At 42.5% G+C, this 27,972-nt stretch overlaps 2 protein-coding genes across 5 annotated transcripts in view; both read left to right on the top strand.

The window, feature by feature from the left end:
- The first annotated feature begins 2,375 nt into the window (after positions 1 to 2,375).
- TOMM5 (translocase of outer mitochondrial membrane 5) lies at positions 2,376 to 5,682 on the top strand. Its single transcript, NM_001143740.1, has 2 exons — positions 2,376 to 2,553; positions 5,307 to 5,682. The coding sequence occupies exons 1-2, from the start codon at positions 2,433 to 2,435 to the stop codon at positions 5,339 to 5,341; spliced, it is 156 nt and encodes a 51-aa protein (NP_001137212.1). The 5' UTR covers positions 2,376 to 2,432; the 3' UTR covers positions 5,342 to 5,682.
- A 14,643-nt stretch (positions 5,683 to 20,325) lies between these two features.
- The window catches only part of FBXO10 (F-box protein 10), a 42,613-nt gene continuing 34,966 nt past the window's right edge, over positions 20,326 to 27,972 (top strand). For all 4 annotated transcript variants that reach the window (XM_024995993.2, XM_010807981.4, XM_059889285.1 and 1 more), the window contains exons 1-2: positions 20,326 to 20,408; positions 23,377 to 23,468. The gene's annotated coding sequence lies outside the window, so the exon portion shown is untranslated. The remainder of the gene's footprint in view (positions 20,409 to 23,376; positions 23,469 to 27,972) is intronic.

Here is a 27,972-nt window from a genome sequence, read left to right as displayed (position 1 = left end):
TTCCAATCTGTTTTGCCTCACTATTCAGATGGATGTGGGATGCTACATTTTTCCTACCATGGAAAACACACACATTGGCCATTCTGATATCTCACCACATCTGATAATATTTTGATGTCCATACCCTCCAGACCAGAATGCCCTAGATGATACAATTAGAATTCAAATGCACAGACTGTTAGAAGTGAAAGGGACTCTCAAGAGAATTGAATCATATCTCCTCTGTTTATAACTGAAGAAACACAGCTGCAGTGGAACAGAGACTTGTCCCTCCTCACATGGCTAGGAGAAGGCAATGGCACCCCACTCCAGTACTCTTGCCTGGAAAATCCCATGGACAGAGGAGCCTGGTAGGCTGCAGTCCATGGGGTCGCTAAGAGTCGGACATGGCTGAGCAACTTCACTTTCACTTTTCACTTTCATCGATTGGAGAAGGACATGGCAACCCACTCCACTATTCTTGCCTGGAGAATCCCAGGGACAGGGGAGCCTGGTGGGCTTCCGTCTATGGGGTCGCACAGAGTCGGACACGACTGAAGCGACTTAGCAGCAGCAGCAGCACATGGCTAGATAACGGTAGTGCCAGATCTGAAGGCTATGTCTCCAGTTTTCTGGTTCAAGCTCTTTCCACAGCCCCTGCTACTTTCCAACATCACTGCAGGCTTTCTAAACACTCTCAAAGGGTGAGGTGGAGCTCTTTCTTGGGAGTCAGCCCCTCCTATCTCAGAGCTGCCTCTGCTCTTCCATTGCATGAATTATAGATGCAAGAAGTTACTAAAGCCTGAATAGGCAGATGAATTCCCTTTCTTGACCCATTCTGTCAATCAGGAAGGTGGTCAGCAACACTTAGAGTTATCAATTCCTCCTATAGTTAAATTCTTGTTCTAATTCATCTAAAATCCAGTCACTATGCAATGTGCATAGCACACTGAAGAAGGAGCATTCTGGTTTTGAAATATGTGACCAGTTCAGTCATCTGGTTCGTGTCTAAGAATTACATATATGGCTGGTTGGCGTGCATAATTTGGGGCAGCAGCCTTCTAACAACTATTTGATGATTCTTCGACAGGAAATCTGGTTGCATTAAATTCCTTTTTTCTGGCTCCAGAGATGCCCATCTAAGCAGCCGCTAATGGCTAATAAGACTAACAGAGGAACAACAGAGTTCACAGGAAAGAGAATTCAACTTGACATTATAATTATTTGCATTAGAACCTTGCCTCTGCCCATCACCAGCAAACCAACTTTAATACTGGTGGTTTCTAAGCCTCTCCCGTAAATCTGTAAGATGTTGAACCGATATAAACTTGATTCATATATAAGTTATTATTGGTCCAATACTATACTTTGATAGTATTGTCAAAGTATAGTATTGGAGCAATACTATAATTGATGATCGGTTAACTCCAGAAATGAGAAGACAACAATAATATGGAAAATGTTAAACACTCTGTGTCTGGGATCCTACTAGTCTGCTGCTGCTGCTACTGCTAAGTCACTTCAGTCGTGTCCGACTCTGTGCGACCCCATAGACGGCAGCCCACCAGGCCCCACCGTCCCTGGGATTCTCTAGGCAAGAACACTGGAGTGGGTTGCCATTTCCTTCTCCAATGCATGAAAGTGAAAAGTGAAAGTGAAGTTGCTCAGTCGTGTCCGACTCTTAGCGACCCCATGGACTGCAGCCTACCAGGCTCCTCTGTCCATGGGATTTTCCAGGCAAGAGTACTGGAGTGGGGTGCCATTGCCTTCTCCCAGTCTAACTAGGTATAAAACCCTGCTCAGCAACTTATCAGTTGTGTAATCTTGAGCAAGTTTCATCATCTTTATCTTTTATCATGAAAAAGTTCAAAAATACTCAAAATAGAAGACCAGGACTAACTAAAGTGATACACTATCACCAGCTTAAGTAATTTTCAGTATTTTGCTAATATCCTTTCATCTCTCTTTCCCAACACTTCCCCCGTTCCGAGGTATTTTAAAACATATTTGGGCAAGCTGTTGTTTTAAAGATCTCTGTGCTTCAGTTTTCTCATCTAGGAAATGAAGATTATAACATCGAATTCATGGGGTAGCAGTGTACTGAGTATTCCGTAAGTGTTAACTATTATTATTTATGATGGTACCTATGCACACCTCCCCCTCTGACGGGCTCCCTTCAGCTAAGCGCACCCGGTTCAGGACAGAGGTTGTTAAACAAAAGGCCTGGAAGAACACGAGTCTTGCGTCGCTAAGACTGCGAGCACCCTCTTCAGGCCGCCTTCCTTCACAACAGTTTAATTTAAGGAGGAAGTTTGTCCTTCGCAGGCTCTCGTCGTCACGCGTGAAAATGAGGGGCGGGAACAGGAAATGGGGTTGGGCCGAATTCCGGGCGCCGGGAGGCTGCGGAGAAGATCCGAGAGGGTGGCAGCTGGAAGCCGTTAGCGAGAGCTGGGATGTTCCGGATCGAGGGCCTTGCGCCGAAGCTGGACCCGGAGGAGATGAAACGGAAGATGCGTGAGGATGTGATCTCCTCCATACGGAACTTCCTCATCTATGTGGCCCTGTTGCGAGTCAGTAAGTACTCTCCCAGGCTGTGGCCGCGAGACTCACAGGGAGCTCGCCGCCACCTGCCCACCCAGCTCTGGTCCCACCGGTCTTGTGGGGGCCTTGGAGCAAGAGCTAAGCAGTTGCGAGGAGCAAGAGTTATGCACGTTGAAGGCGACCGGCGCAGGAGGGCAAGGCTTAGGATTGGCGGGTCAGGGTGGGGGTACCGAGTGCACGCGGCGATCCGGACCACGAGGTTAATCACTCAGCCCCTGCTTAAGGACGATTGAGTTGAAAGAGCCTCTAAGGTTTGCCGGTGCTATCCCTGGGGTCGGGAAGATCCCCTGGAGAAGGAAATGGGAACCCACTCCAGTATTCTTGCCTGGGAAATCGCATGGACAGAGAGCTAAAGTATATGGGGTCGCAAAGAGTCGGATGCGACTTGGCAACTAAACAAAACTAACTTTATCCCCAGGAGCAACCCCCTCGTTTTGCAAACAGAAAAACTGGTATCTAGAGTGGAGCAATAGTTGGCTCAAGGTCATTCAGCGATTCAGTAAATGGTCTTGACCTAGAATCCAGAGTTCTTAACTGACTGCCAAGTTTCCTTCCATTAGTGCTAACCTTTGAAATCCAGAAGATTTTGTTCCTTTTATTTGTAAAGAGGGTGAAATAGGTAGTTACTTTTTTTTTTTTTTTTTAAGAAGAAGAAAGGATCGATAGGGTTAATGGTAATGCCTGAGTGTTTATTTGATTTTTACGTTTGGTAGAAACTATTTGCATTGCCTGATCTTGGCCTAAGCCTCTGTATATCCTCTTTGCAAATGAACTCCATTTTCAGAGGGGACTTTCGCCAAGTAGTAGAATTATAGGCATACAGTACTGGAGCTAGATACAGTTTTATAGATCAGTGCTCTAGTTTTACTGATAGGAATCTCAGAAGTGAATTGCCCCTGTTGCTAGATTTCCAGTTCAGTATACCTTTTCACTGTTCCTTGTTCTATATTGTTGATAGGTCTGGATAGAGGCAGAGGTGATTCAGATAAATGGCGGCCATACCACGGTCATCTTGTGTAAGGCTCATTTTGGGCCTAAGGCCAGAGTTCTTGAGGTCGGGTCTCTCTTACTCTGTCCTTCACTGTCTGTGGTGTTACTCTGCTTCCCCAGGAGAGGGAGCCCTTGGAAAACGGAAACTACCAAGTCATCTTGCTCCTTCAACAGCTTGCAACTCTCGACTAAGTTCCTCCTCTTACCTTTTTTTTTGGTTGACTTAGTTGCCAGTGAAACATTTGCTGCTTTTCAATGACCTTTGTATTTGAGACGAATCAGTTTAAAAACAAAACAGAATACTGATCCTTACCACTTTTTAAATTCAGATATAATTTGCATGTTATTCACTTAACCCATTTAAAGTATACAGTTCATTGGTTCTTTGTATAGTCAAGAGTTGTGCAGCCATCACCACAATCTATTTTAAAACATTTTCCTTCCTTCTGAAAGAAACACCATGCCCATTAGTTGTCATTCTCCCATTTTTCCCCTTCCCTAGCCCCTGGCAACCACTAAGGGACTTTTGTCTTTAGAGGTTTCCCTATCCCAGATATTTTTTATAAATGGAACTGTACAGTATGTGACCATTTCTGGCATAATGTTTTCAAGGTTTGTCCATATTGTAGCTTGTATCAGTATTTCCTTTTTATTGCCAAATAACATTCCGTTGTATGGATATACCACAGTTTATCCATTCTTTTGATGACTGTTACTTTTTTTTCTGATAAGAATTAGGTTTTTTTAAGTATTTAATGTATTAAATACATTAATAATATTGTAATCATCACCACCATCTCCAGAACACTTTTTCTTTCGTAAAACTGAACTCTATAGCTGTTAAACAGTAATTCCCCATTCCCTGCTCCTCCGAGCTGCTGGCAGCACCCCCCTATCTCTTTTTTCAAGAACCACTATACTGTATTCCATAGCAGCAATACCATTTTTACACTCTCAGCAACAGGGTACAAGAGTACCATTTTTCCACATCCTTGCCAAGATTTTTGACAATTGCCATCCTCATGGGTGTGAAGTAGTTTTAATGAATATCTCACTGTAGTTTTGTTTTGCATTTCTCTAATGATTAATGATGCTGAGCCTCTTTTCCCATGCTTATTTTGGCCACAGCACTGTTACACAAGACAGTAATATCACTTCTTTAGATCCCTGTGACAGCACTTCCTTGTTTGCTAGACATTTTTATTTACACCACCCTACTCATAATAACTGAAATAGGACTGTATCAGATGTGAACTGAAGCACACAAAAAATATATGACTAATCAGTGGGGGAACAAAAATATGTGTCTAGCTTTCTGGATCCCTACTTCAGTGTTTTCCCCCACTCTCTGCCTTTCAAATGCATTTTTTTTAAGTGAGAAATGCCATTTTGTTTCTTCCAGAGTTTTGTTCCTTTGACAGTTACATGACAAAGTAAAAACTTGTCATTTGAAGGAGGATTAGATTTCTTCTTTATGTCCTAAGAGGAGAACATGAAGAAAAAATTTTATATAGTGTAAGAGTGAACTTTATAATACTTGTAGCTGCACGACAGTGGGATGGGCTCCCTTGAAAGACAGCAATTCGCTTTTGCTGGGTGCCCAGGCCAAGGCTTAGCCATCATTTGTTTGAAAAATGTGTTGAACCGTAAAGTTTATTTCCCAGTCCTGTAATTCCATAATGTAACTTGTGATGATCTGGATCTGAAAACAAATTCTGGGTTTATTTTCCTTTCAGCTCCTTTTATCTTAAAGAAATTGGACAGCATATGAAGAGTTTGGACAGCATATGAAGAGTGGGTGTCACGTGTGAATGCATGGCATGAAGAACCTGGTTACAGTTTCTTCTCCTATCTGCAAATGAATAGGCCCAGAAAGATGTAAGAGACTCTTCGACTGAATGAACATAAAAATTCTACTTGTTAAGAACAACTTTGGCGCTGGTAACTGACCTTATAGCTAAAACTCTTTGGCGAGTATGAAGAGACGTTTTACAGTCATGGTATTCCCTTATACCTGTGATATCAGCCTCAATGAATGTTGGTATAATTGTACATCATGATGTCAAACTCCATTTTCTAGCAAGTATGAATTATAAGGGAATTATGTCTGCACTGGCCCTGTCTTGTGAGTCATTTCTGTGTACTTTTTTACTTCTGTTTGGAGTATATTTGTTGAAGAATTCCTCTCCATTAGTTATGTTTTATAGAAGCAAGCACACAAACATGTCATTTAAGCATGGGACTATTAGTCTATATTTTTAATAAGAAAAATAGGGCTTTTATTTTTCTTAACCCACATTTTTGCTGCAAATGAACAATCACTGGTGAGACTACTGTAACATTGAGACTATTACAAACCACATTGAGTTCCTCCTGTTTGGGACTGGAGAATTTGCTAACAACATGCTTCTATTCTTAAGCAGTCTTTATGAAAGGCAGTTTTACTGCTTGAGGCTGAGAATATGTAATACCACCAAAGGGGAAAATGCTGTATTTTTAAAGTCAGGCAGTTCTCCAGGTTTGTTGGGAGAAGGAGAGAGTCCTTAACTTTCCTCCCAGACACCATGACATTCACCTCTTTTTCAAGAATTACATTGAGTTTACCTTCCTGTCTGTAAATAACGATTATGTTGTTACTTTATTTTTCTGTTTTAGACGTTGCCTGCTGACTTCTCCGTGTGAGGATTATGTCTCTTCCCTGTCCTTACCTCTGTCTCTCATTTCTGCTTCCTTTCTATGTACTTATTAGTGTGATTTTCATTAGATTGATTTCATTAGGACTCCAAACACTGTTTGTTGTTGCCTTTTCCTGCATATCCTTTTGATTTTCCTAGGCTTAGTTTTCTGAACTTATCACACTAAATCAGCTAAACTTTTCACCATGTATTTAAATTGCTTGGTGTTCAGTGTCATGAGGGGGTGCTGTTATGTCTTTAGTCTTTCCTGGAAAAAGGGCTTATTTGCGGCAAACTGAGTTTGGCTTATGGGACACCTGCTCTAAAGTACAGGGCAGAATCTGGCAAAGTGTGAAACAGCCTCCAACATTACAGAACTGTCTTATTATTTTAAAGTAAGGTGCTTGTTCTCTTGCAAATATTTATAAGGAAGATGATTTAACATAAGGTCTGGCTTTTTAAGGGCTTCCCTGGTGGCTCAGATGGTAAAGAATCTGCCTGCAACATGGGAGACCTGGGTTCGATGCCTGGGTCAGAAAGATCCCCTGGAGAAGGGAATGGCAACCACTCTAGTATTCTTGCCTGGAGAATTCCATGGACAAAAGTCCCAGAGATTAATAACTCATTTATCAGTTACAGTTTCTATTATATGCCATGCTCTTGTGCTAGAAGCTGGGAATGGACAATCATGGGACTGCCATTTTGGGGTCTATAGTTCATCAAAGGATGCCACACAAATGGATATCTGAAGGACCTCACCTTGCTGCTGGTTCAGATTTGAAGGAATAATTACATTTATCTTATGGGGAAAGGGTAGAGAAGGGGGAGCCAGGTAGGAATTGATTAAGGTGTTCAAATCATATTGATCAAGAGGAGTTCAAAATTGCTTGCTTAAACCTAGATGCAATGTGGGGCATAGAAGGGAAGGTCAAAGAGGATGGAATGAGCAGACCAGTACATGTTGATTCGGAGGAATGTAGTGTAGGGGAAAGAATGAATTCAGGGAAGACTCTGGAGGTACAGGGAGTATCTTAGATTATCTGGGTGGACCCAGTGTAATCACATGGGTTTTAGAAGAGGGAGAAAGAAAGCAGAGTCAGAGAAGATGTTACAACAGAAGCAGAGGTTGGAATGATACGGCCACATGCCAAGGAATGTGGGCTGCCTCTGTGTTCCAGAAGCTGGGAAGGGTGGGGCACAGATTTTCCCCCAGAACCTCTGGAAGGGCCACAGGTCTGCAGACACCTTGACTTTAACCCCTCAAGACCTGTTTCAAACTTCTGACCTTCACAACCGTAAGGTAATTTGTGTTGTTGTAAGTTTGAATAATTTATTAGAGCAGCAGCAGCAAACCAATAGGTTTATACCACTCCTTCCTCATTTCCTGTTATTGTGGCCTCATTCTCTTCAGATCTAGGGTAAATCCCTTATCTGTTCCATCATCTTTGGCAGAATTTTATTATTCACTGATCAGGCTTGAAGTACTTTCTGGTCCTGGATTATCTTTTCTTTATAAACTTCCTCAGCTGTGACCATGGCTTTAATTACCATCTATCTAGAAGAAAGTCCCGATGTTTATTTCAAATTGAAATGTTGGCCATGTTTGGCTATCCATCTGCCCACCTAGCATCTCCATCTCAGGTATTTTCAGCTTGGCAGGTCCAAAACTGGACCCATTACTTTTCACTTGAAATTTTTTGCTTAAATTCAGTAAATGGCTCCATCAGCATAGCTGCTTAAACTACAAATTAGGGAATCTTCCTCGAATCCTTAATCACATCTCCAAACCCCCTCTCGCCATATGAGATACATATTAACAGGTTTGAAGTTTAGGACAATAGTGATTTGGGGATGGGGGCATTCTGCCTGCTACTTTAATAAAGGTTTAGATTTGGTGGGGAAAAGTTGAAAGTTTCCTCCTGCCAAGATCTGCTTTCTCTGGCAAGTCATTTTCAGACCCCAGCCTTCCTTAATCACTCAACCCCACAGTCATAGCCCAGATTTAGATTTGATTTCTTTCCTCCAATACAAATAGCTCAGCCCCACTAGACCCTCTTATAATGTTTATCCTGCCATCTCGTCTCTGTGCTTCACCACCTTCATGCCTCAACTCACTCCACTAGCCAGTGTTGTAATCATTCTTGCATACACCTTCAAATCTCTTCCCTCCCTCTAGTGTCATTATACTTTTCTGGCAAAACCCCATCCTGATTAAATCCTACTCTCTGCAGCTGAAGTGTCTGGAAAGAAACACCCTGACAGGTTCTGCCTGGAAAATAATGACCGTTGAACTTCAACTGGGTCCTGTAGAACCACTGCATTTCCTTAGTTTGTTCTAATCCACTAGATAGACATGTCACACCTTCTCAGACCTCTAGGATCTCCTCTTATCTTCAAGCTCAGGTGACAGTGTTGCTTCTTCTTTCCCTGAGAATATAGCGGCATCCAGAGGAAAGCTCCCATAAACTTACCCCGTGATGACCCACCCACCAGTAGCTGTACCCTCCCTCCCATTAGGAAAGTCAAAGTATTAGTCGCTGAGTGGCGTCTAACTCTGCGACCCCATGGACTGTAGCCCATCAGGCTCCTCTGTCCGTGGGTTTCTCCAGGGAGAGATGCAGGATACACAGGTTTGATACCTAGGTCACGTAGATTCCGTTAGGAAAGCCCTCTCCTATTTAAGGCCAAACTCCTCAATCCCACCTGCATCAGCTACCCAACAATTGTGACCCATCAAATCTCCCTCCCTTTTCTTTTACTGGATCATTACCTATAGGATTCAAAAGGGCTGTGATTTCCTCTGACTGAAAAAAAGCCCTGTTGCAAGTTTCTTCCCCTGGAGATGCTGAGATTTTGTATAGGAGGTTTTAGGGGGAGTTCTTGGGGGGAAGGGGAAGCACTTCCGAGAGCAAGTGAAACAAGTTTGGGCAGGAGGAGAAGTTGAACTGTAGTGCAGCTGCAAATAGGGTGATCAACCATGCAGGACTATCCCAGTTTAGCATGGAAACCTCAGTCCTGGGCAAGACAGAATAGTTGCCCTGGTTGAAAAAGCAGCTTCAGTCAGTCCCACAGGTATCTGATGCTGATGGCCCTTTAGAGAAGTCCTGAACAAGGCCAGAGGGCAGGGCCTTTCTGCCCTTGGATTGCCTAGCCACCGCACAGGGGCTGCTGGGCCGGTGTACTGTATGCAGGCAGCTTCCTTCAGCTGAAAGCATCTCCTGAGGGGGATGCAGCTGTGTGGTATCTGTAGCCAAACCTCATAGCTGCTGGCGGATTGAGTTCCTTCATCCAAAGTTGAAATCTGGGTGGTTCGGCACAGCATCCACCATAATCCTCTTGAATCCTCACCCCTCTCCATCTTCCATCTCATTTCTCTGCTCTCAGTTAAATGCTTCAAGAAGACTGTTTCTATTTTCATTCCTTCCTCCTGTTACCTCCCGAACCCATTCCAGTTAGGTTTGCATCCCCACCAATCTTTTGGAACTGCTCTTGTCAAGGTTAACTAACCTGTCTTGCCCTTTCAGCAGCATTCAACACACTTCCTTGCTATTTTAACCACCTTACCAGGCCTGCTCGATTTTCCTCTTATCTGCCTTTTCTGTTCCACTCACCCACCCTTCCTCAGATTCTTTTGTTGGCTCTTCGTCTCTAACCTCTGACACTGGTGGGTGTCCCAGGCTTCACTCCTCAGTCCTCTTTATTTATGGTAGAGATTCTTCACTGACTCTTGGTTTTCCTATCTGATCTTTTGGCCCAAAATACTTTTCCTTTCCTTTCAGTGGAGAGGAAAATTCCTGTTCTGAAAAACAGAATCCTTTAGTTTTGTTTTCCAAAGAGATGTGTATCACTAACATGACCTTTTGAACTGTTTCCATTAGGTCAGCTTGTTGGTTTCACAGCTAAGGTATATATAGTCATCTGACAAGGACCACAGTTGACCTACTATAACTTACTCTCCCCCAATTTGTATGTTTATTTAGGAGGGAGGAAAGTAGCTAAGTGCACATATGTTTGTGATACCAAGAGACTGAAGACTACTTTATATGGGACAGTGTGGAAACATAATGAAGACTCCTGCTGGGTGTGATGCAGCAGTGGGAATGTATGTGATGCTCTTCTTCCCCAAATTCAAATTGCATTGTCTCTGATTATCTCAGCTGATAGAAGAAAAACAATATATAAATTACTTGAAATAATAAAGATATTGCAAAAAAAAATGTTTAGAAATGTGCTAGATGAAAATTAGAACCAGGAAATGATCCAATGAACTGCTCATCTTACCATCATTAGTAAAATTCAACATCTATATATTTTTGGTATACTTCTGAATAAAATTTAACAAGCTTTCTATTGAACCTTCACATCAATTATAGAATTTCACTCAATTTTTGTAATAACCATTGTTTTCATTGGTCACAAGTGTAAGACACAGATTCTTTACTGAACATAAAAATAAAAGTGTAAGTTAAACCTTAAACCTATTAAATCTTGAGAAAATCATTCTTAGTAAAATACTGTTGTTAGCTTAGTGAAACAATGATGCTGTTAAAGAAGCTGAAGAGAAGGGCATTTAATTTAACATCTACTTTTTCCTCTAACCAAACCCTCACTGTTGTTAGAAAGCCTTCTACTGCTTAGAAGTTCATCACCATAAAAAGAATTTGTATTTTTTACTTTATTGTTCCCTAAGTTGCAGGGTGCTTATTTATTCCTGATCTGACAGAAAGCACTTAAAATTTTTTTCAGCCTGTTTTCTTAAGCATATCAAACTTAGACCACTGTTAGTAATTTCACCTTTCTTGAGTTTACAGTGAATAGCAGAGAAGAACGGGGTAGGGGGGGAGCAGGGGGGATGCCAGAAACGGTGCTAGATACTGTAGACTCAGATTATCACTTATTTCCTTCCTTCCAATTCCATATGTAAATAAGATAGTAAAATAGCATATTTGTAGTACTCATTTCTTGGTAGGAAAAGAACTCTTACAATAAGTATGTCTTCGTGTTTATGGGTACCTGATGTTTTTTTCACATAAAATTTTAAGAGTCAGTGGATACTAGGCTGGGTGTCAGGTACTTGGGAATCAAAGAATGCATACTAGGGACAGTTTTCATACACAGATGCCCCTTGCCAAAGGAGAGGTTCAAGCATAATAGGGAAAAGAACACTGGCAGTGTCGGGCACCACATGCAGAGGGCTTTTCCAAAGCAGGCTGCAAACCACACAAGAAGCTTTTAAACAAAGACCTACTGAATCAGAACTGCTATGGATGGAGCTTAGGAAATCTATTTTTTAAAGCAACCAGTGGCTTTCAGACACTACCTGTTGTCTAGGCCTCCAAAAATATTCCCAGTCTCCTTGGTGGAGGTGTTCACATTCACAGATACTTATTTTATTTAGTGACTACAGAGGACCAGGCACTGTGGTAGGTGAGGGATACAGAAGAGAAGATTTCAGTCATTGTACCAATCCATAAGAGGCTTACAAAATAGCAGGGGAGTTGGATATTACCTAAATTCATCAATAATTAAGTCATTATGTAAACTGCTATGAGAGTAAACTAACGTGGCTGTAAGAACATGGAATAAAGGAGCCCTGGCTTCCTGGGATGGGGAAGAAGCAGGGAGGGTTCCCCGTGGAAGTGACTGATTTGGATGAATAGGAACTGTCCACATAAAAGTGCTGGTGGGAGGAGGGGTCGAAAAAATGCTAAAGTATATGTGTTAAGGAAGACTGTGAAGTGTGACTGAAGTGTATTGAGCACTGAAGAGCAAGAAGACCGTTGATTCTTTTAGGAACTCCTGTTGTTTATTGTGTTTTCATACTTGAGTCTTAAGAAAGAGATCCCATCCTGACATCTGCTGGCTAGTATATATACTGCAATTCCAAGTTACACAGCACAAGAGAGCCTCAATATTTTTAAAGGCTATTTTTTAAAGGCTACAATAATAAATTATAAATAAAGCACCAAGATTCTTACCTACTCTATTACAGACGTCACCCAGGAGACGTGAACAGTTGCTACTTGTGTGCACTCAGTATTACAGCTATGCTTGCTGCTGCTGCTGCTAAGTCGCTTCAGTCATGTCCGACTCTGTGCGACCCCATAGACGGAAGCCCACCAGGCTCCCCCGTCCCTGGGATTCTCCAGGCAAGAACACTGGAGTGGGTTGCCATTTCCTTCTCCAATGCATGAAAGTGAAAAGTGAAAGGGAAGTCACTCAGTCGTGTCCGACTCTTAGCAACCCCATGGACTATAGCCTACCAGGCTCCTCCATCCATGGGATTTTCCAGGCAAGAGTACTGGAGTGGAGGTGGTACCATTTGCCTGCTTTTGTGCAAGTTCACAAAAACATAGAAAGTACACATCTAAAAGTTGAATCGACTTGTTGTTGCTGAGATGTAAACACATTACACAATCACTTACACTCTTAAACACAGTACCTTATGAAATATTTTCAGTTATATAAAAGGTTCTTAAATTGTCTTCAGAAACACACAGCTGACTTTAGTCCAATAAGCATTCTGCTAAACCTAAAGATCTGCTCTAAGCACTTCTGATTATTTTCACCTGTTTCTCAGTCACATAAGTAGTATTTTCATTTTCTGCTTAGGCCTATAAAGGATAAGAATACAAACAAATTTTAATATTACATGAACAACTGTACAGTGATGCTGCTACATTTGAAACTATGTTCCTTGGCAGCTGCCTCACTGTGCGACTGAAATATTCAACAATCCCCTGGCATTAAAAGATAAATTTGGTGAATAAAGGGTGATTCAGAGACATCAAAATGTACTGTAGAAAATGTGGGCTGTTGAAGAGTACAGGTTTATGTTAGGAAGGAACACTAGAATCAGTTCAAAGTCCTCAGCTCTGCTATTACGTGACTCTATGAGTCAGATTTTTTAACTTGCAAACACCAAAATCCAGTTTTGGTAGATGTAAGGAGAAAAGTAATTCATTATAAAGGATTATAGGTAGCATCACCAGGAGGCCTGGAGACTAGGCAACTGGAACATATCCCCCTTTGTCACTCCATGCAACTGGTGCAGTGAGGACACCACCTTTGCTGAGGATTAGATGCCACCACTTCGGAGAAGGCAATGGCACCCCACTCCAGTACTCTTGCCTGGAAAATCCCATGGACGGAGGAGCCTGGTAGGCTGCAGTCCATGGGGTCACACAGAGTCGGACACGACTGAGCGACTTCACTTTCACTTTTCACTTTCATGCATTGGAGAAGGAAATGGCAACCCACGCCAGTGTTCTTGCCTGGAGAATCCCAGGGACGGGGGAGCCTGGTGGGCTGCCATCTGTGGGGTCGCACAGAGTCAGACATAACTGAAGCGACTTAGCAGCAGCAGATGCCACCACTTACTACCAAGCCAGAGGTCCCTGGACTATCATGGCAGCCAGTATTGCTCAGAAAACATCTTGCTGCATTTGCTATGGTTGCCATAGAGAATTACTCCAAGATAAAACTTTGTTGTATTTCTGATTCCAAGTCCAAGGAATATTTAATTTATAGCATCAGGGTCACATGGAAAAGTAAAGAAAAAATCAATTTCAGCTTCTGTAGTGAAAGGCATGCTCTGATTGCCAGCAAGTTCATAGGATGGGGAATTCCCAAATGTAGGCATGAATTCAGATACTGGACAGCCAAAAAGGAACGACAGATGTCTACTATATTGACCCTGGACAAATCACTCTGAGCCTCACTTTTCTATAACACAAGGGAAATAACGTTCACACGGTTAAGGAGATGATGTAGGTGTACTTATCATTTTACAATAAATACCAACCATGTGCCAGAATGCAAAGATGCGCAGGTCCTTTCTAATGTAGGAGAAAAATCAGTGCACATCTAGCGGTGGGATAGAGGCAGGCATAGATGAGGTGAGGGCAGAAAGATGCAGTTTACAAATTATGTTCTTGTATTTTAAGCACATATTTAAAAACAAAATTTCCATGTGGCAAGTGATGTTTGTACCAATAAGAGAGACAGCATGCTCTTGTAGAAAGCTGTTACACTCCTTTGAAAGGCTTAACTGTTTCATAGAAACGCCAAAACAATAATGTTGGCTGGCACAAATCCAGAAACTCGGGCTTTTGATTACTTTTTGACAGACATCAAGACTGCCAGTTTCATACAATGGGACACCCTTCAAAGGATTAAACATGTTATAGCTTTGCCCAAAGATAATGAGATAAATCATCACGCCCATTGTAGTGTGATGTAGTCTGAACTTCCCCTGTTCTGATCTGACCTAAGTCAGAGTGGTCTGCTATTTGTATCTAGCTAGTGTGTACAACTTTGACTTTGCTTAAAATAAATTGTTGGCCTTAGACTTAGGGTGCGTGTGTTTTTGTGTTTTTCTTTCCATTTATAAAAGAAAAGCTGCATGGTAACTCAGGCCTCACCCAGAATCTGTAATAATAACAATTCATCATATGGTATTAATAGATGGAATATATTTTTAGAGAATACATTGTATAGAACTAAGGACTGAGATATGTCAGTGGGATCACTGAAGTCAGCTATTTCAAACCTCAGTATGCTGCAATGATTTGTTTTTCACAGCATTCTTAGATTCAGTTCAGATCAGTTGCTCAGTTGTGTCCAACTCTTTGTGACCCCATGGACTGCAGCATCCCCAGCTTCCCTGTCTATCACCAACTCCCAGACCTTGCTCAAACTCATGTCTGTCGAGTTGGTGATGCCATCCAGCCATCTCATCCTCTGTCGTCCCCTTTTCTGCATGTCTTCAATCTTTCCCAGCATCAGGGTCTTTTCCAATGACTCTGTTCTAAGCATCAGGTGGCCAAAGTATTGGAGCTTCAGCATGAGTCCTGCCAGTGAATATTCAGGACTGATATCCTTTAGGATGGACTGGTTGGATCTCCTCACAGTCCAACAGACTCTCAAGAGTTCTCCAACACCACAGCCCAAAACCATCAATTCTATGGCGCTCAGCTTTCTTTATGGTCCAACTCTCACATCCATACATGACTACTGGAAAAACCATAGCTTTGACTACATGGACCTTTGTTGGCAAAGTAACATATCTGCTTTTTAACATGCTGTCTAGGTTGGTCGTAGCTTTTCTTCCAAGGAGCAAGCCTCTTAATTTCATGGCTGTGGTCACGATCTGCAGTGATTTTGGAGCCCCAAAAATAAGTCTGTCACTGTTTCCGTTGTTTCTCCATCTATTTGCCCTGAAGTTATGGAACCGGATGTCATGAAGTTTCTTGAACTTTGAGTTTTAAGCCAGTTTTTTCACTCTCCTTTTTCACCTTCATCAAGAGGCTCTTTAGTTCATCTTTGCTTTCTGCCATTAGGGTGGTATTGATATTTCTCCTGGCATCTTGATTCCAGCTTGTGCTTCATCCAGCCCTGCATTTTGCATAATGTACTCTGCATATAAGTTAAATAAGCAGGTGACAATATACAGCCTTGATGTACTCCTTTCCCAATTTGGAGCCAGTCCGTTGTTCCATGTCCGTTTCTAACTCTTGCTTCCTGACCTGCATACAGATTTCTCAGGAGGCAGGTCAGGTGGTCTGATATTCCCATCTCTTGAAGAAATTTCCACAGTTTGTTGTGATCCGAAGGCTTTGGCGTAGTCAATGAAGCAGAAATAGATGTTTTTCTGGAATTCTCTTGCTTTTTCCATGATCCAGATCTTGGCAATTTGATCTCTGGTTCCTCTGCCTTTTCTAAATCCAGCTTGAACATCTGGAAGTTGTTGGTTCATGACTGCTGAAGCCTGCCTTGGAGAATTTTGAGCATTACTTTGCTAGAGTGTGAGATGAGTGCAATTGTACAGTAGTTTGAACATTCTCTGGCATTGCCTTTCTTTAGAATTGGAATGAAAACTGACCTTTTGCAGTCCTGTGCCCACTGCTGAGTTTTCCAAATTTGCTGGCATACTGAGTGCAGCACTTCCACAGCATCATCTTTTAGGATTTGAAACAGATCAACTGGAATTCCCTCACCTCCACTAGCTTTGGTTGTAGTCGTGCTTCCTAAAGCCCACTTAACCTCACACTCCAGACTGTCTGGCTCTAGGTGAGTGATCACACCGTCGTGGTTATCTAGGTCATGAAGATCTTTTTGTATAGGACTTCTGTGTATTCTTGCCACCTCTTCTTAATATCTCCTGCTTTTGTTAGAATCATATCATTTCTGTCCTTTATTGTGCCCATTTTTGCATGAAATGTTCTCTTGGGAATCTCTAATTTTCTTGAAGAGATCTCTAGTCTTTCCCATTTGTTTCCCTCTGTTTCTTTGCACTGATCACTGAGGAAGGCTTTCTTATCTCTCCTTGCTATTTTTGGAATTCTGCATTCAGATGGATGTATCTTTCCTTTTCTCCTCTGCTTTTTTTTTTTTTTTTTTCTTTTCTCAGCTATTTGTAAGGCCTCCTCAGACAACCATTTTGCCTTTTTGCATTTTTTTTTCTTGGGGATGGTGTTGACCACAGCCTCCTGTACAATGTTACAAACCTCCATCCATAGTTCTTCGGGCACTCTATCTATCAGATCTAAAACCTTGAATCTATTTGTCACTTCCACTATATAATCATAAGGGATTTGATTTAGGTCATACCTGAATGGTCTACTGGTTTTCCCTACTTTCTTCAATTTAAGTCTGAATTTGGCAATACGGAGTTCATGATCTGAGCCACACGCAGCTCCTGGTCTTGTTTTTGCTGACTGTAAAGAGCTTCTCCATCTTCGGCTGCAAGGAATATAATCAATCTGATTTTCGTATTGACCATCTGGTGATGTCCATGTGTAGAGTTGTCTCTTGTGTTGTTGGAAGAGGGTGTTTGCTATGACAGTGCATTCTCTTGGCAAAACTCTATTAGCCTTTTCCATGCCTCATTTTGTACTCCAAGGCCAAATCTACCTGTTATTCCAGGTATCTCTTGACTTTCTGCTTTGGCATTCCAGTCCCCTATGTTGAAAAGGGCATCTTTTTTAAAAGTGTTAGTTCTAGAAGGTCCTGTAGGTCTTTGAAGTTAGATTTCTGTAGTTGACATTTTCTTCCAAAATCCAGAGGTCTGTATCAAAATATCTTTTGATCTCCATTTGGCTGACACACAGGCATTTAAAATTTAACAAGTCCAACATTGAGTTCTTGACACCCCCCCCCACCGCCCCCACCAAATATGTTCCCCTTATAATAGTTCCTGGATCCCGGAATGTGCAATCAAGTGGGTCTTAGGAAGCATCACTACAAATAAAGCTAGTGGAGGTGATAGAATTCCAGTTGAGCTATTTCGAATCCTGAAAGATGATGCTGTGAAAGTGCTGCACTCAATATGCCAGCAAATTTGGAAAACTCAGCAGTGGGCACAGGACTGCAAAAGGTCAGTTTTCATTCCAATCCCGAAGAAAGGAAATGCCAAAGAATGCTCAAACTACTGCACAATTGCACTCATCTCACACGCTATAATGCTCAAAATTCTCCAAGCCAGGCTTCAGCAGTACATGAACCGTGAACTTCCAGATGTTCAAGCTGGTTTTAGAAAAGGCAGAGGAACCAAAGATCAAATTGCCAACATCCTCTGGATCATCGAAAAAGCTAAAGAGTTCCAGAAAAACATCTATTTCTGCTTTATTAACTATGTGAAAGCCTTTGACTGTGTGGATCACAATAAACTGTGGAAAATTCTTCAAGAGATGGGAATACCAGACCACGTGAGCTGGCTCTTGAGAAACCTGTATGCAGGTCAGGAAGCAACAGTTTGAACTGGACATGGAACAACAGACTGGTTCCAAATAGGAAAAGGAGTACGTCAAGGCTGAATATTGTCACCCTGCTTATTTAACTTATATGCAGAGTACATCATGAGAAACGCTGGGCTGGAGGAAACACAGGCTGGAATCAAGATTGCAGGGAGAAATATCAATAACCTCAGATATGCAGATGACACCACCCTTATGGCAGAAAGTGAAGAAGAACTAAAGAGCCTCTTGATGAAAGTGAAAGAGGAGAGTGAAAAAGTTGGCTTAAAGCTCAACATTCAGAAAACTAAGATCATGGCATCTGGTCCCATCACTTCATGGCAAATAGATGGGGAAATAGTAGAAACAGTGGCTGACTTTATTTTTGGGGGCTCCAAAATCACTGCAGATGGTGACTGCAGCCATGAAATTAAAAGACGCTTACTCCTTGGAAGGAAAGTTATGACCAACCTAGATAGCATATTAAAAAGCAGAGACATTACTTTACCAACAAAGGTCTGTCTAGTCAAGGCTATGGTTTTTCCAGTAGTCATATATGGATGTGTGAGTTGGACTATAAAGAAAGCTGAGCGCCAAAGAATTGATGCTTTTGAACTGTGGTGTTGGAGAAGATCCTTGAGAGTCCCTTCGACTACAAGGAGATCCAACCAGTCCATCCTAAAGGAGATCAGTCCTGAACATTCATTGGTAGGACTGATGTTGAAGCTGAAACTCCAATACTTTGGCCACCTGATGCAAAGAGCTGACTCATTTGAAAAGACGCTGATGCTGGGAGGGATTGGGGGCAGGAGGAGAAGGGGACAACAGAGGATGAGATGGCTGGATGGCATCACCGACTCAATGGACATGGGTTTCGGTGGACTCCAGGAGTTGGTGATGGACAGGGAGGCCTGGCGTGCTACAGTTCATGGGGTTGCAAAGAGTCGGACATGACTGAGCGACTGAACTGACACTGATAATAGTTCACAAAATAGCATTTTCATGGATCCAATCACGTTAAGCTAAAAGACTGGGGAATCCCCCTAGTTTCCCCTATCAAGCCTTGAGGCTGACTACCTCAATAAAGTTCCTTGAATCTACTTCCATCTTCACTACCATCACTGCAGTCCAAGTTTTAACCAACCTCCATGCTTCCACTCTTACTTTGTCTATTCTCCACATAGTAGCTGGCATACTTCTTCGTCTTTTTTTTTTAAGGTTTGGTCTGACTCTTTGTGAACCCATGGACTGTAGCCTGCCAGGCTCCTATGTCCACAGAATTTTCCAGGCAAGAAAATGGGAGTGGTTGCCATTTCCTTTTTCAAGGGATCTTCCCACGACTCCTATCATACTAAAAGAGGGAGGGCGGGTCTCAAATCATCCACATCCTTCACCCCTTCTTTGCCTTCCTTTTACATAAAATTTTTAAATCCATATTGTGCCTTACTAAATGTTGCATGATCTGATCCCTACCTGGCTTTAATTTCACTTACACTGTTCTCTGTCAACATAATAAGCTTCAGACAAACTGGACATTTTCCATTTACCCAAAGAGCAATCTTCTCTTCTTTGCCCCACCCCACCCAAGAGCTTTCATAGAGGCTTTACCGGCCTCTCTTCTGTCTGGCTAACTCCTGACCACCCTCCCTTGCCCCCTAGTTTTAAATCTGGGTTCTTCCCATGCACTTACTACAAATTATTTAAATGATATCTGATTAATGTCTACCTTCTTCACTCAGAAATTAACTTAAGGAGGACAGAAGCCACATCAGCTTTGTTCACGTCTGTGCCCATAATAACAGCAGCAGCAGCAACAAGTATGTGACAGGTAGTGTGTATACATAAAATCATTTAATATATACTCCCAGCATATTATTTGGACCATAGCCAGCGGTCAGTTCGTTGAATGAATGAACCAGCCCCTCTGCGCACACCTACAAAGTTGCTCATTACCTCCTGGAACAGCCCATTACACCGACAGATAACTGGTGACTGGAAGAATCTTCTTCATAGTGACCCCAGTCGCCTGCCTGCAATTTCCACCCACCGATTCTATTTCTGCTCCAGGGGGCCATGCAGTACCAGCCTTAATCGTCCTTCCGCGAGCTCAACTTCGTAGCGTCTGAAGCCTCATCCGCCCCGTTCACGTCTCCCTCTCCCTACCCTCCCTGAGGAGACTCCGGGTTCCTTTCCGCCGCGGTGGTCCGGAAGCCCAGCCCGGCCGCGCGCCCGCCGCTCCCGGCATCCCCTCCCCGCGCGTCACGTGACGGCTGCCGCCCCGCACCAGCGCGGCAAATACCGCCCCTAGGCGGGGCTCGAGGCGTGCCCGCCCCTGGCCCCGCGCCGCAGTCCTGGCTCAGGTGGCTGCGGCCCCGGCGCTCGAGGCCCGCGGTGCTGTGGGCTAGCGCCCCGGACAGCTCCCGGCGAGGTAAGGGGGAGACAGCCCGAGACCCCGGGATGCCCTGGCCCCGGAGCGGGGGGCGGCCCTGGGGAGGGGGCTCGGGCGCCCTGGGGCTGCCTCCCGGGGACCTCGGGCGCTTCGCGAGGCTGCCGGCCAAGGAGTCTGAGCACCTGGCCCCGGCTGCACCGGGAGGGCTGCCCTCAGGCCGCCCGCGGCCCCGCGCTCTGCTGGCACTTGGAGGCTTAGCTGCTCCGGAGAACATCTGTGCCTTGGTTTCCCCTCTTGTGAAACGGGGCCAGGAAGGTGGATCTCTGCGGTTGCCTTCAGCCTGGAGGTTGTGCGAGTCTGTTAATGAAGTCGAAGAGGAAGATGGGAAGAACCCTCATCTCGGAACGCAGGAGCGAGTGTTTGAGGCCAGGCACCTTTTATGTCTTCTGTGTTTTGTGCAAATCGCAAAGCCTGTCCCGAGACTAGTTTCTCCATCTTTAAAGTAAAGGTGATCAATCCTGTCCTGCCTCGCTCACAGGACCACAATGAAGAACAGGTGGAAAAGCCATCTGAAGAGCCAGAACTCAGGGTGTCAGTTACACCTGGATTCATATCCTAGCTCTGCCACTTACTGTGCAACCTCGAGCAGGATAGAACCCTATCTGTTAGAAGAAGATAACAACAGTAATTAGCTCATGAGATTGTTGTGAAGATTAAGTGTAATAGGGCTTAGCACCGTGTCGGGCACAGAAATGCTCAATAATTTGCTATTAGTACAGGTATTAGTAAGCTAGAGAGTCATTCAGGTGAGGGATGTTTAGAATCATCACACTTCCCTTTCTGCATATTTATTCCTAAAAAGAGTGCTGTACTGATTTCCTAAGAACGGGGCCAAGTGGAGTTCTTCCCCATTTCTGTCTGGGCCCCCTTTGCCTTCTCATTTACAGTTGGCATGTGAACCTGTTGTTTCTACCAAGTGAGTCAGTCAGGATGGGAACATTAATGTATTGGAGCAGATGGGTATCAGATTCCCTCTGAGGGGAAAGAGAAGTGCCAGGCGTGTGCTGCCACCAAAAAAAGCACAATACAGTGATTGACTGTCAGAGCTGGAAGATGCCTGGGAAACCATCTACTCCAGTTGTCTCCTTGGGCAAATGGAGAAACTGGACCCAGAACTGAGTACAGGACTTTGATTTTCTCAGAACCTGACAGGATGTTGGCACTGGGTGGTGGAAAGAACACACACTGTTTACCAGATGCTGTGCTTTCCCTGAATTTTAACCTGATTTCTTCATTTATTCAACAAGTATATATGGAGCACTTACTGTGTGCTTGTGTACCTGATAGGATCTGGAGAAGAAACACACACACACATATTCCTCTGCCAGTTCTTAGTACATTTTAAAATAACAATAGGTCCCCAGTGAGCCTTCCTCATAGCAGCTGGCCCCAAGGGACCGATGCACACAGAGGCCTGAATAGTTTCATGATCAGCCCCAGCGGTCCCAGCGCCCTTGTTGAAGCCTGGTGAGATTTTAGAGACTGGAGAAAGCGCTGCTTTGTCAGGCCTTTTAGTAAAGGATTTCCTCAGGCGTACAGTGCTTGGATTTCTTTTTCTGGTTTCAGGCAGCCCTCTTATTGTTTTTAGATTTCTGAAAAGAGCCACCCTCACCTCGGTGCCTTCTTTTTGGTTTCCATGGTTATCAGACGAATTGTATTTTTATGATAACATAAGTAGCTGTCAAGTAATACATGGTCAGGTAGTCCCCAGTTCCCTGCAGTTTGTTTTCTGATGGTGGTTCTCTCTTTTTTTTCAGTTACAGTGCAGCCATAATATCCTTTGCTCCCTCCCAGCCTCTTTCCTTCTTTCCTTTAACAAACATCCATCAGTGGCAGGACCAAGGGGAGTGGTAATAAGTAGAAACAGAAAAAAAAAAAAAAAAACCAGAACAACAACACATATAGACCCTGGTTTAGGTATCTCAGAATCTTTAGAGGGATAATCCGAAGGGGCAAATCAGTGGGGCTCTGATAAAGATGTAGATTGGGAGCAAGTGAGAGCTTTAAGAGGTGGTAAAGATGGTGTCCTGGGAAACCAAGAAGATACTGAGATGCTTTTCAAGGAAGATGTAAAAGAAACAAGTTCCTTCTGCGTGTGTCAGGCACATAATAATAATAGTACAAGAAGCATTTTGTCCTTTCAGTTTACCTTAATGAATGGATCTTCTCTTAAGTCACCTATCATGGGCTTGCTTTGAAATGTTTCCTTATTTCCCTCGTTAGTCTTTCTTTTAGCCTAGGGATGTATTAGTTCCTACCTGTACACATGCTAATATGTTCATAAAGGTAGATAAAGGTAGATAAGCAGATTCATTTGGTTAATATTTTGTCTTTTCATTTTGGATGTTTAACCATATATCTCATTTCAAAACCAGTTGGGTTCTAAGCAGCCCCATATTTCTTTATTTTTCCAAACAATCTCCCAAGTCTCTTAATGCCCCCATTAGTGAGAATTACGAAGTCTCCCACTTCCAAGCCCCCTGGGGGCTCAGACAGTCCAAAGAAGTCAGTCTTACTCTCCAGAAGGGAGAGAACAGTAGTCTGAGCAGTCTACCCACATTGTTTCTGACGCAGCTGTATCATATGACTATTGAACAGCTGTCCTGCACCATTTAAGGAAGTGTGTCCACTGCTGCTCAGTGCCCTTATTGGACCATGGCCCTGCCAGTTGATCCCATGCTTGGATTCCAAGGTTGGAGCTTTTTAAATTTATGCCACTGTGCTTAGCCATTCTCCCAAAGGGCATGTGTGGAGCTTGAGACTAAGCTGGTTCCCCCAGTCTCCCCTATTTGGGAAGCACATAGAGGCAGCCTTGGTTGGGGTCACCTCAGACCACATAGTAGAGTTATGTATTTTCAAAGCTTTTCTCAGGGTTTGGGAACTGAATCCTTTCTCGTCCTAACTCTAACCCAAGGCTTTTTGGCAAATCACTTTTACTCCTCTCCAGGATTTTGCCTACCAAGAATACTCAGGAATGCCAACCTTCAACCAGATAGCTCCACCAGGACTTTGGGTGCCAACTCACCTCACTTTTCATAGGTAAGAGTCAAACGGTAATCAATATGTTTATTTTATTGTCTTTGTTTTAAACTTTTAAAAGTATGTGACACAGGAAGTCCAGTGGTCAAGAGTCCATGCTTCCACTGCAGGGGGCACGGGTTCAATCCCTGCCCGGGGGACTAAGATCCTGCATGTCTCAGGCACAGCCTAAAAAAAGAGAGAAATACAACCAAGAATGCATGTGGGTAAAATCCATAAATGTATCGTTTCACAGTTCTAAGGGAAATACACATGTAACTACCGCCTATGTCAAGAAATAGAACATTGCCAGTAGTCATAGCACCCCCTTCCAAATCAAAACCGCCTCCTTGGAAGAAACTATCTTGACTTTTGTGATAATTGTTTCTTTGCTTTTCTTTGTAGTTTTGTCACCTATGTTTGCATTCTCAGCGATACAGTTACTTTTTTGCTAGGTTTCTAACTTTATACGTGTAGAATCATATTGTGTGCTTTTTGTGTTTGCTTCTTTTGCTCAGCTTGTTTGTGAGCTGAATCCATGTGGTGACTGCACTTACTTTCATCGCTAGCAATGTTTCATGGTATGAATATGTCACAGTAGTGTTATTCATCCTTGTGTTTACAAGTGTCTTATGATATAGTTTCTAAATGCAAAGAGCAGTGCCGCCATGAACATCCTTAGACATTTTCTATTGTGTATGTGAATGAGTTTCTTAGTTTTTTATGTATTTTTTAAATTCACCATTTAACCATTTTATTTTATTTAAAATTTGTTGACCATGCTGCGTAGCCTGTGGCATCATAGTTCCTCGACCAGGGATCAAACCCGCGCGCCTTGTAGTGAAAGCAGAGAGTCCCAGCCACTGGATAGCCAGGGAAGTCCTGTGAACAAGTTTCTTTAGGTTATATATGTTGAAGAAGAATTTCTTTGCTAGATAATGCCAAATGGTTTTCCAAGTGATTGTACCAATTTACTTTGCTACCAGCAATATGTAACAGTTCCTGTTTTTTCACATCCTTGCAGTGACTTGGTATTGTCAATTTAAAAATTTGAAACTCTTCTTGTAGGTGGTTTTTATTGATATCTCTGTGGTTTTAATTTTCTTTCCTTGGTTACTATTAATGAGCACTTTTTTATTGGTTAATCAGATGGCATCTATTGTTTGCTGCCTATTCCGTCTTTTGCCTATTTTTCAGCTTTTCTTATTGATTTATCTGAGTTCTGTATAAATTTTGAGTAGTGGTTCCTTGTCAGTTATATGTTTTAAAAGTACCTTCTCCTGCCCTTTTCATCCTCCTAGCTGTTTGTCTTAGATCCTGTTCTGTTGAAGCAGGACCTTAGTGGGGATTAACACTCAAATGATGCATTGGAAGAAGTGGTCAGGAAAAGGAGAATGAGGGAAGCAGGATGGAGGGAGGAGAGGAAGAGAAGGATAACTAGGTGAGGTGGCAGTTTTCTGGAGAAGAGACATCAGTGTGTTGTTAGCAGCTGACACTTGTGTCTGGGGGATGGGTGTGCTAGGCAGTAAAGAGGATCTGGGTGGGGCACCAGTGGTATTCCCTATAGTCAAACCTTTCCCTTCTATGTCAACTTCACTCCATCTGGGGACAACCTCTCCAGGATTCTGGTTAGTTACAGTTTCTGGGGAAACTCACAAGTATAAGGTGAGTGGGACCATCCCAGCCACTACCACTGGTCCAAAGATCAAATCATGCCCATCAACTTCCGCTTCCACCATCCGTATTGGTTTCCCTCCTTTGTCCCTTGAATGTAAGAAAGAACTCTGTGACAAAGCGACCTGGATCTGGAAGTTTATTTTATTATGTTATTTTTAACCACAGATTCAATGTTTAATGCTTCTAGGACAAGTTTTTCAATTTCTTCTTAAGATAGTTTTTGAGTAATATTTTTCAGGAATTTGTCCCTTTTAAAGTTTCAGATTTATTTATGTAAAGTTTGTAATATTTCCTTTCCCTTTTCATGTTTGCAACATCTGTAGCAATATCCTCTTTCCATCTGATTTTATTTTTATGCCTTTTCTTTTTTCTTCTTGAGCTTAGTAGAGGTTTCTTTCGAAGAACCAACTTTTGTCTTCATTGGTTTTCTCCATGGTTGGGTTTTCTATTCCATTAAATTCTGCTTTTTTAAAAAAGAATTTTACTTTCCTTGTATATTTTTTTATTTTTTCCTCTAACTTTTTGAAATGGATGCTTAGTTCATTAAATTCTATACTTTTTATTTTTATTCTTTACATTTAAAGTTAAGCATTTTTTTCCAAATACTGTTTAGTCAGAGCTCATGAGTTTTGATATGTAGTATTTTATTCATTCATTAACACTTTCTAGTATCCAGTGTGATTGCCCTTTTGACTCCTAGGTATCTTAGAAATGTTTTCTTCATTTCCAAGGATATGAGTATTTTCTAGTTATCTTTTATTAATTGACTGTAGTCAGTGAGCTTGTTCTGTATAATCTTAATCTTTTAAATTTGTTGAAATTTCTGTTAGGGCTCTGTTTTGAGTTTTTATAAGTGTTATATGTGTGCTTGAAAATAATTTGTATTCTTTAATTATTGGATTCTCTGTAATAGTTCTGTGTAATGCCATTAGATCAAGTTTATTAATTATTTTAAATTCTTGATCCTTACTGATTTTTTTTGCTTATCTTAGCTATTATAGAGAAATGTGTTAAAATATACAACTATGATAATGACATTGTCTATTTTACCTTTTAATTTGTTGCTTTTATATCTTTGAGCCCAATTATCAAGTGCATACAAATATGAAGTTGTTCTACTTCTTGGTGTACTAACCTTATTTTTTTTAGCCTTAACTCTATTTTATCTGATACCAGTATAGCCATACCATCTTTTTTGGTTAGTTTATGCAAGGTATATCTTTTCCTATCCTTTTTGTTTCACCCTTTCTGTTTCTGTGTGTTTTAAGAATGTCTGTTATAAATAGCATATAGTTGGGGTTTGGTTTTTTATAGTCTTTGTCTCTTAGCTGGAACATTTAGTCTGTATTCATTTAATACAACCATGGATGTATTGAGGTTTAAGTTTGTCGTCATATTTTATGTTTCAGCGCATTTGTCCTGCTAGTTCTCCCTTTATTTTAGCTCTCTTTTTCCTGTTGGGGAGGTGGTTTTTAATCACTGCTTTTACCCCCTTCTTCTAGTTTCAAACGGACATTATGCTCTTCTTGCTCTTCTTTTAATGGTTACCCTTGAAATTTTAATTTAACCAAAGTTGATAAATTATGGAAATGATAAATGTCTCTACTCTTCTTTTGGATGGTACAAAACCTTAGGCCACTTGAACTGTCTTTTCCTTTGCCGCTTATTGGCAACTTGTTATAATAGAGTGTATCAGCTTTGATTAGAGTCATTTAAGGACCGGGAGATGGAACCAGTGAGATAAGGGAGGAAAAAAAGTGAGAGAGTAAAGAATTTCCTTAAGAAAACTCTGCGTATACCTGTCAGAACTCTCTTGGTTGCAAATGACCAGCTTAGGCACTCTTAACTTTAAAAAGAAACTCTATTGGCTTATAAAACGGCATAGCTGGATCCAGGGGCCAAAATATTCTTAGGGTGTTTCTCTATCTCTCATAGTCACTTAACCTTGTGTGTCTTAGTTTGGCTTTATTCCTCAGAGAGTCATCTGAGTTGTCCCCGTGCCTGGCAAGGGGGGATGGTTTATTCTGATCATCTACTTTGGGCCGGGGATCCATCCTCTGTGATGAAGGGCTGAAGCACTTTGCATGACAGCCCCTAGACTCAGGACTAAATGAAGTGGGAGTGGGGTTCTTCTGAAAAAACCAAAAGAGGGAAGGTGCAGACTTCCAGGTCCAGTGGTTAAGAATCCACCTGCCTGTGGAAGGGACACAGGTTCGATCCCTGGTCCAGGAAGATCCCACATCCTGAGGGCCCACTAAGCCCATGCACCACAACTACTGAAGCATGTGCACTCAGAGCCTGTGCCCTGCAACAGGAGAAGCCACCACAGTGAGAAGCCCGCACAACCCACAAAGACCCGCCACACCGCCCGTGTGCAGCAACAAAGACCCAGCACAGCCAACAGTAAATAAAAATTGTGAAGAGGGAAAGTGTGCTGGGCAGACCAAAGTTACAGCTACCACAGTCACTGCACTGAGTAATGGCTGACAGATACAAAGAAAGAAGAGGGTTAGAGAGGTTGCAATTGGAATTAACTCTGTTAATCTTTATAAGAAAAAAGTGGGAGGACATCACCTATTCATGAGCCCACTGACAGGGAAGGAGGAGGCTGGTCAAACAATTCCTTTACTCACTCTGGGCACCTTGGCATTGTTGGCTGAGGACATCTTGGTGGTTGACAGCAGCAGACACGTGGGGCTCTGGTATGTATAGATGTTTTCAACATGTCAGCCGTGGTGCTTGCCATTCCCACAGCCCTTTCTAAGGGAAAGTTCTACATCCATAACTCCTGTTCATGGAGTGGCAGCCCCAGACAGCTGTGTTTCTACCATAAAATCTTGCTCTACCC

Source organism: Bos taurus, chromosome 8 (genome assembly GCF_002263795.3).
Source record: "Bos taurus isolate L1 Dominette 01449 registration number 42190680 breed Hereford chromosome 8, ARS-UCD2.0, whole genome shotgun sequence".
NCBI classification, from domain to species: Eukaryota; Metazoa; Chordata; class Mammalia; order Artiodactyla; family Bovidae; genus Bos; species Bos taurus.
Note: the sequence above shows the minus strand (reverse complement) of the source record. Positions and strands in the feature narration are given on the sequence as shown.

What these genes read in the sequence shown, in the direction of transcription:
- TOMM5 (NM_001143740.1), top strand. Translation starts at nt 2,433, where the DNA reads ATGTTCCGGATCGAGGGCCTTGCGCCGAAGCTGGACCCGGAGGAGATG. An exon ending in TGTGGCCCTGTTGCGAGTCA is followed by an intron (nt 2,554 to 5,306) that starts GTAAGTACTCTC and finishes TTTTCCTTTCAG; the next exon opens with CTCCTTTTATCTTAAAGAAA.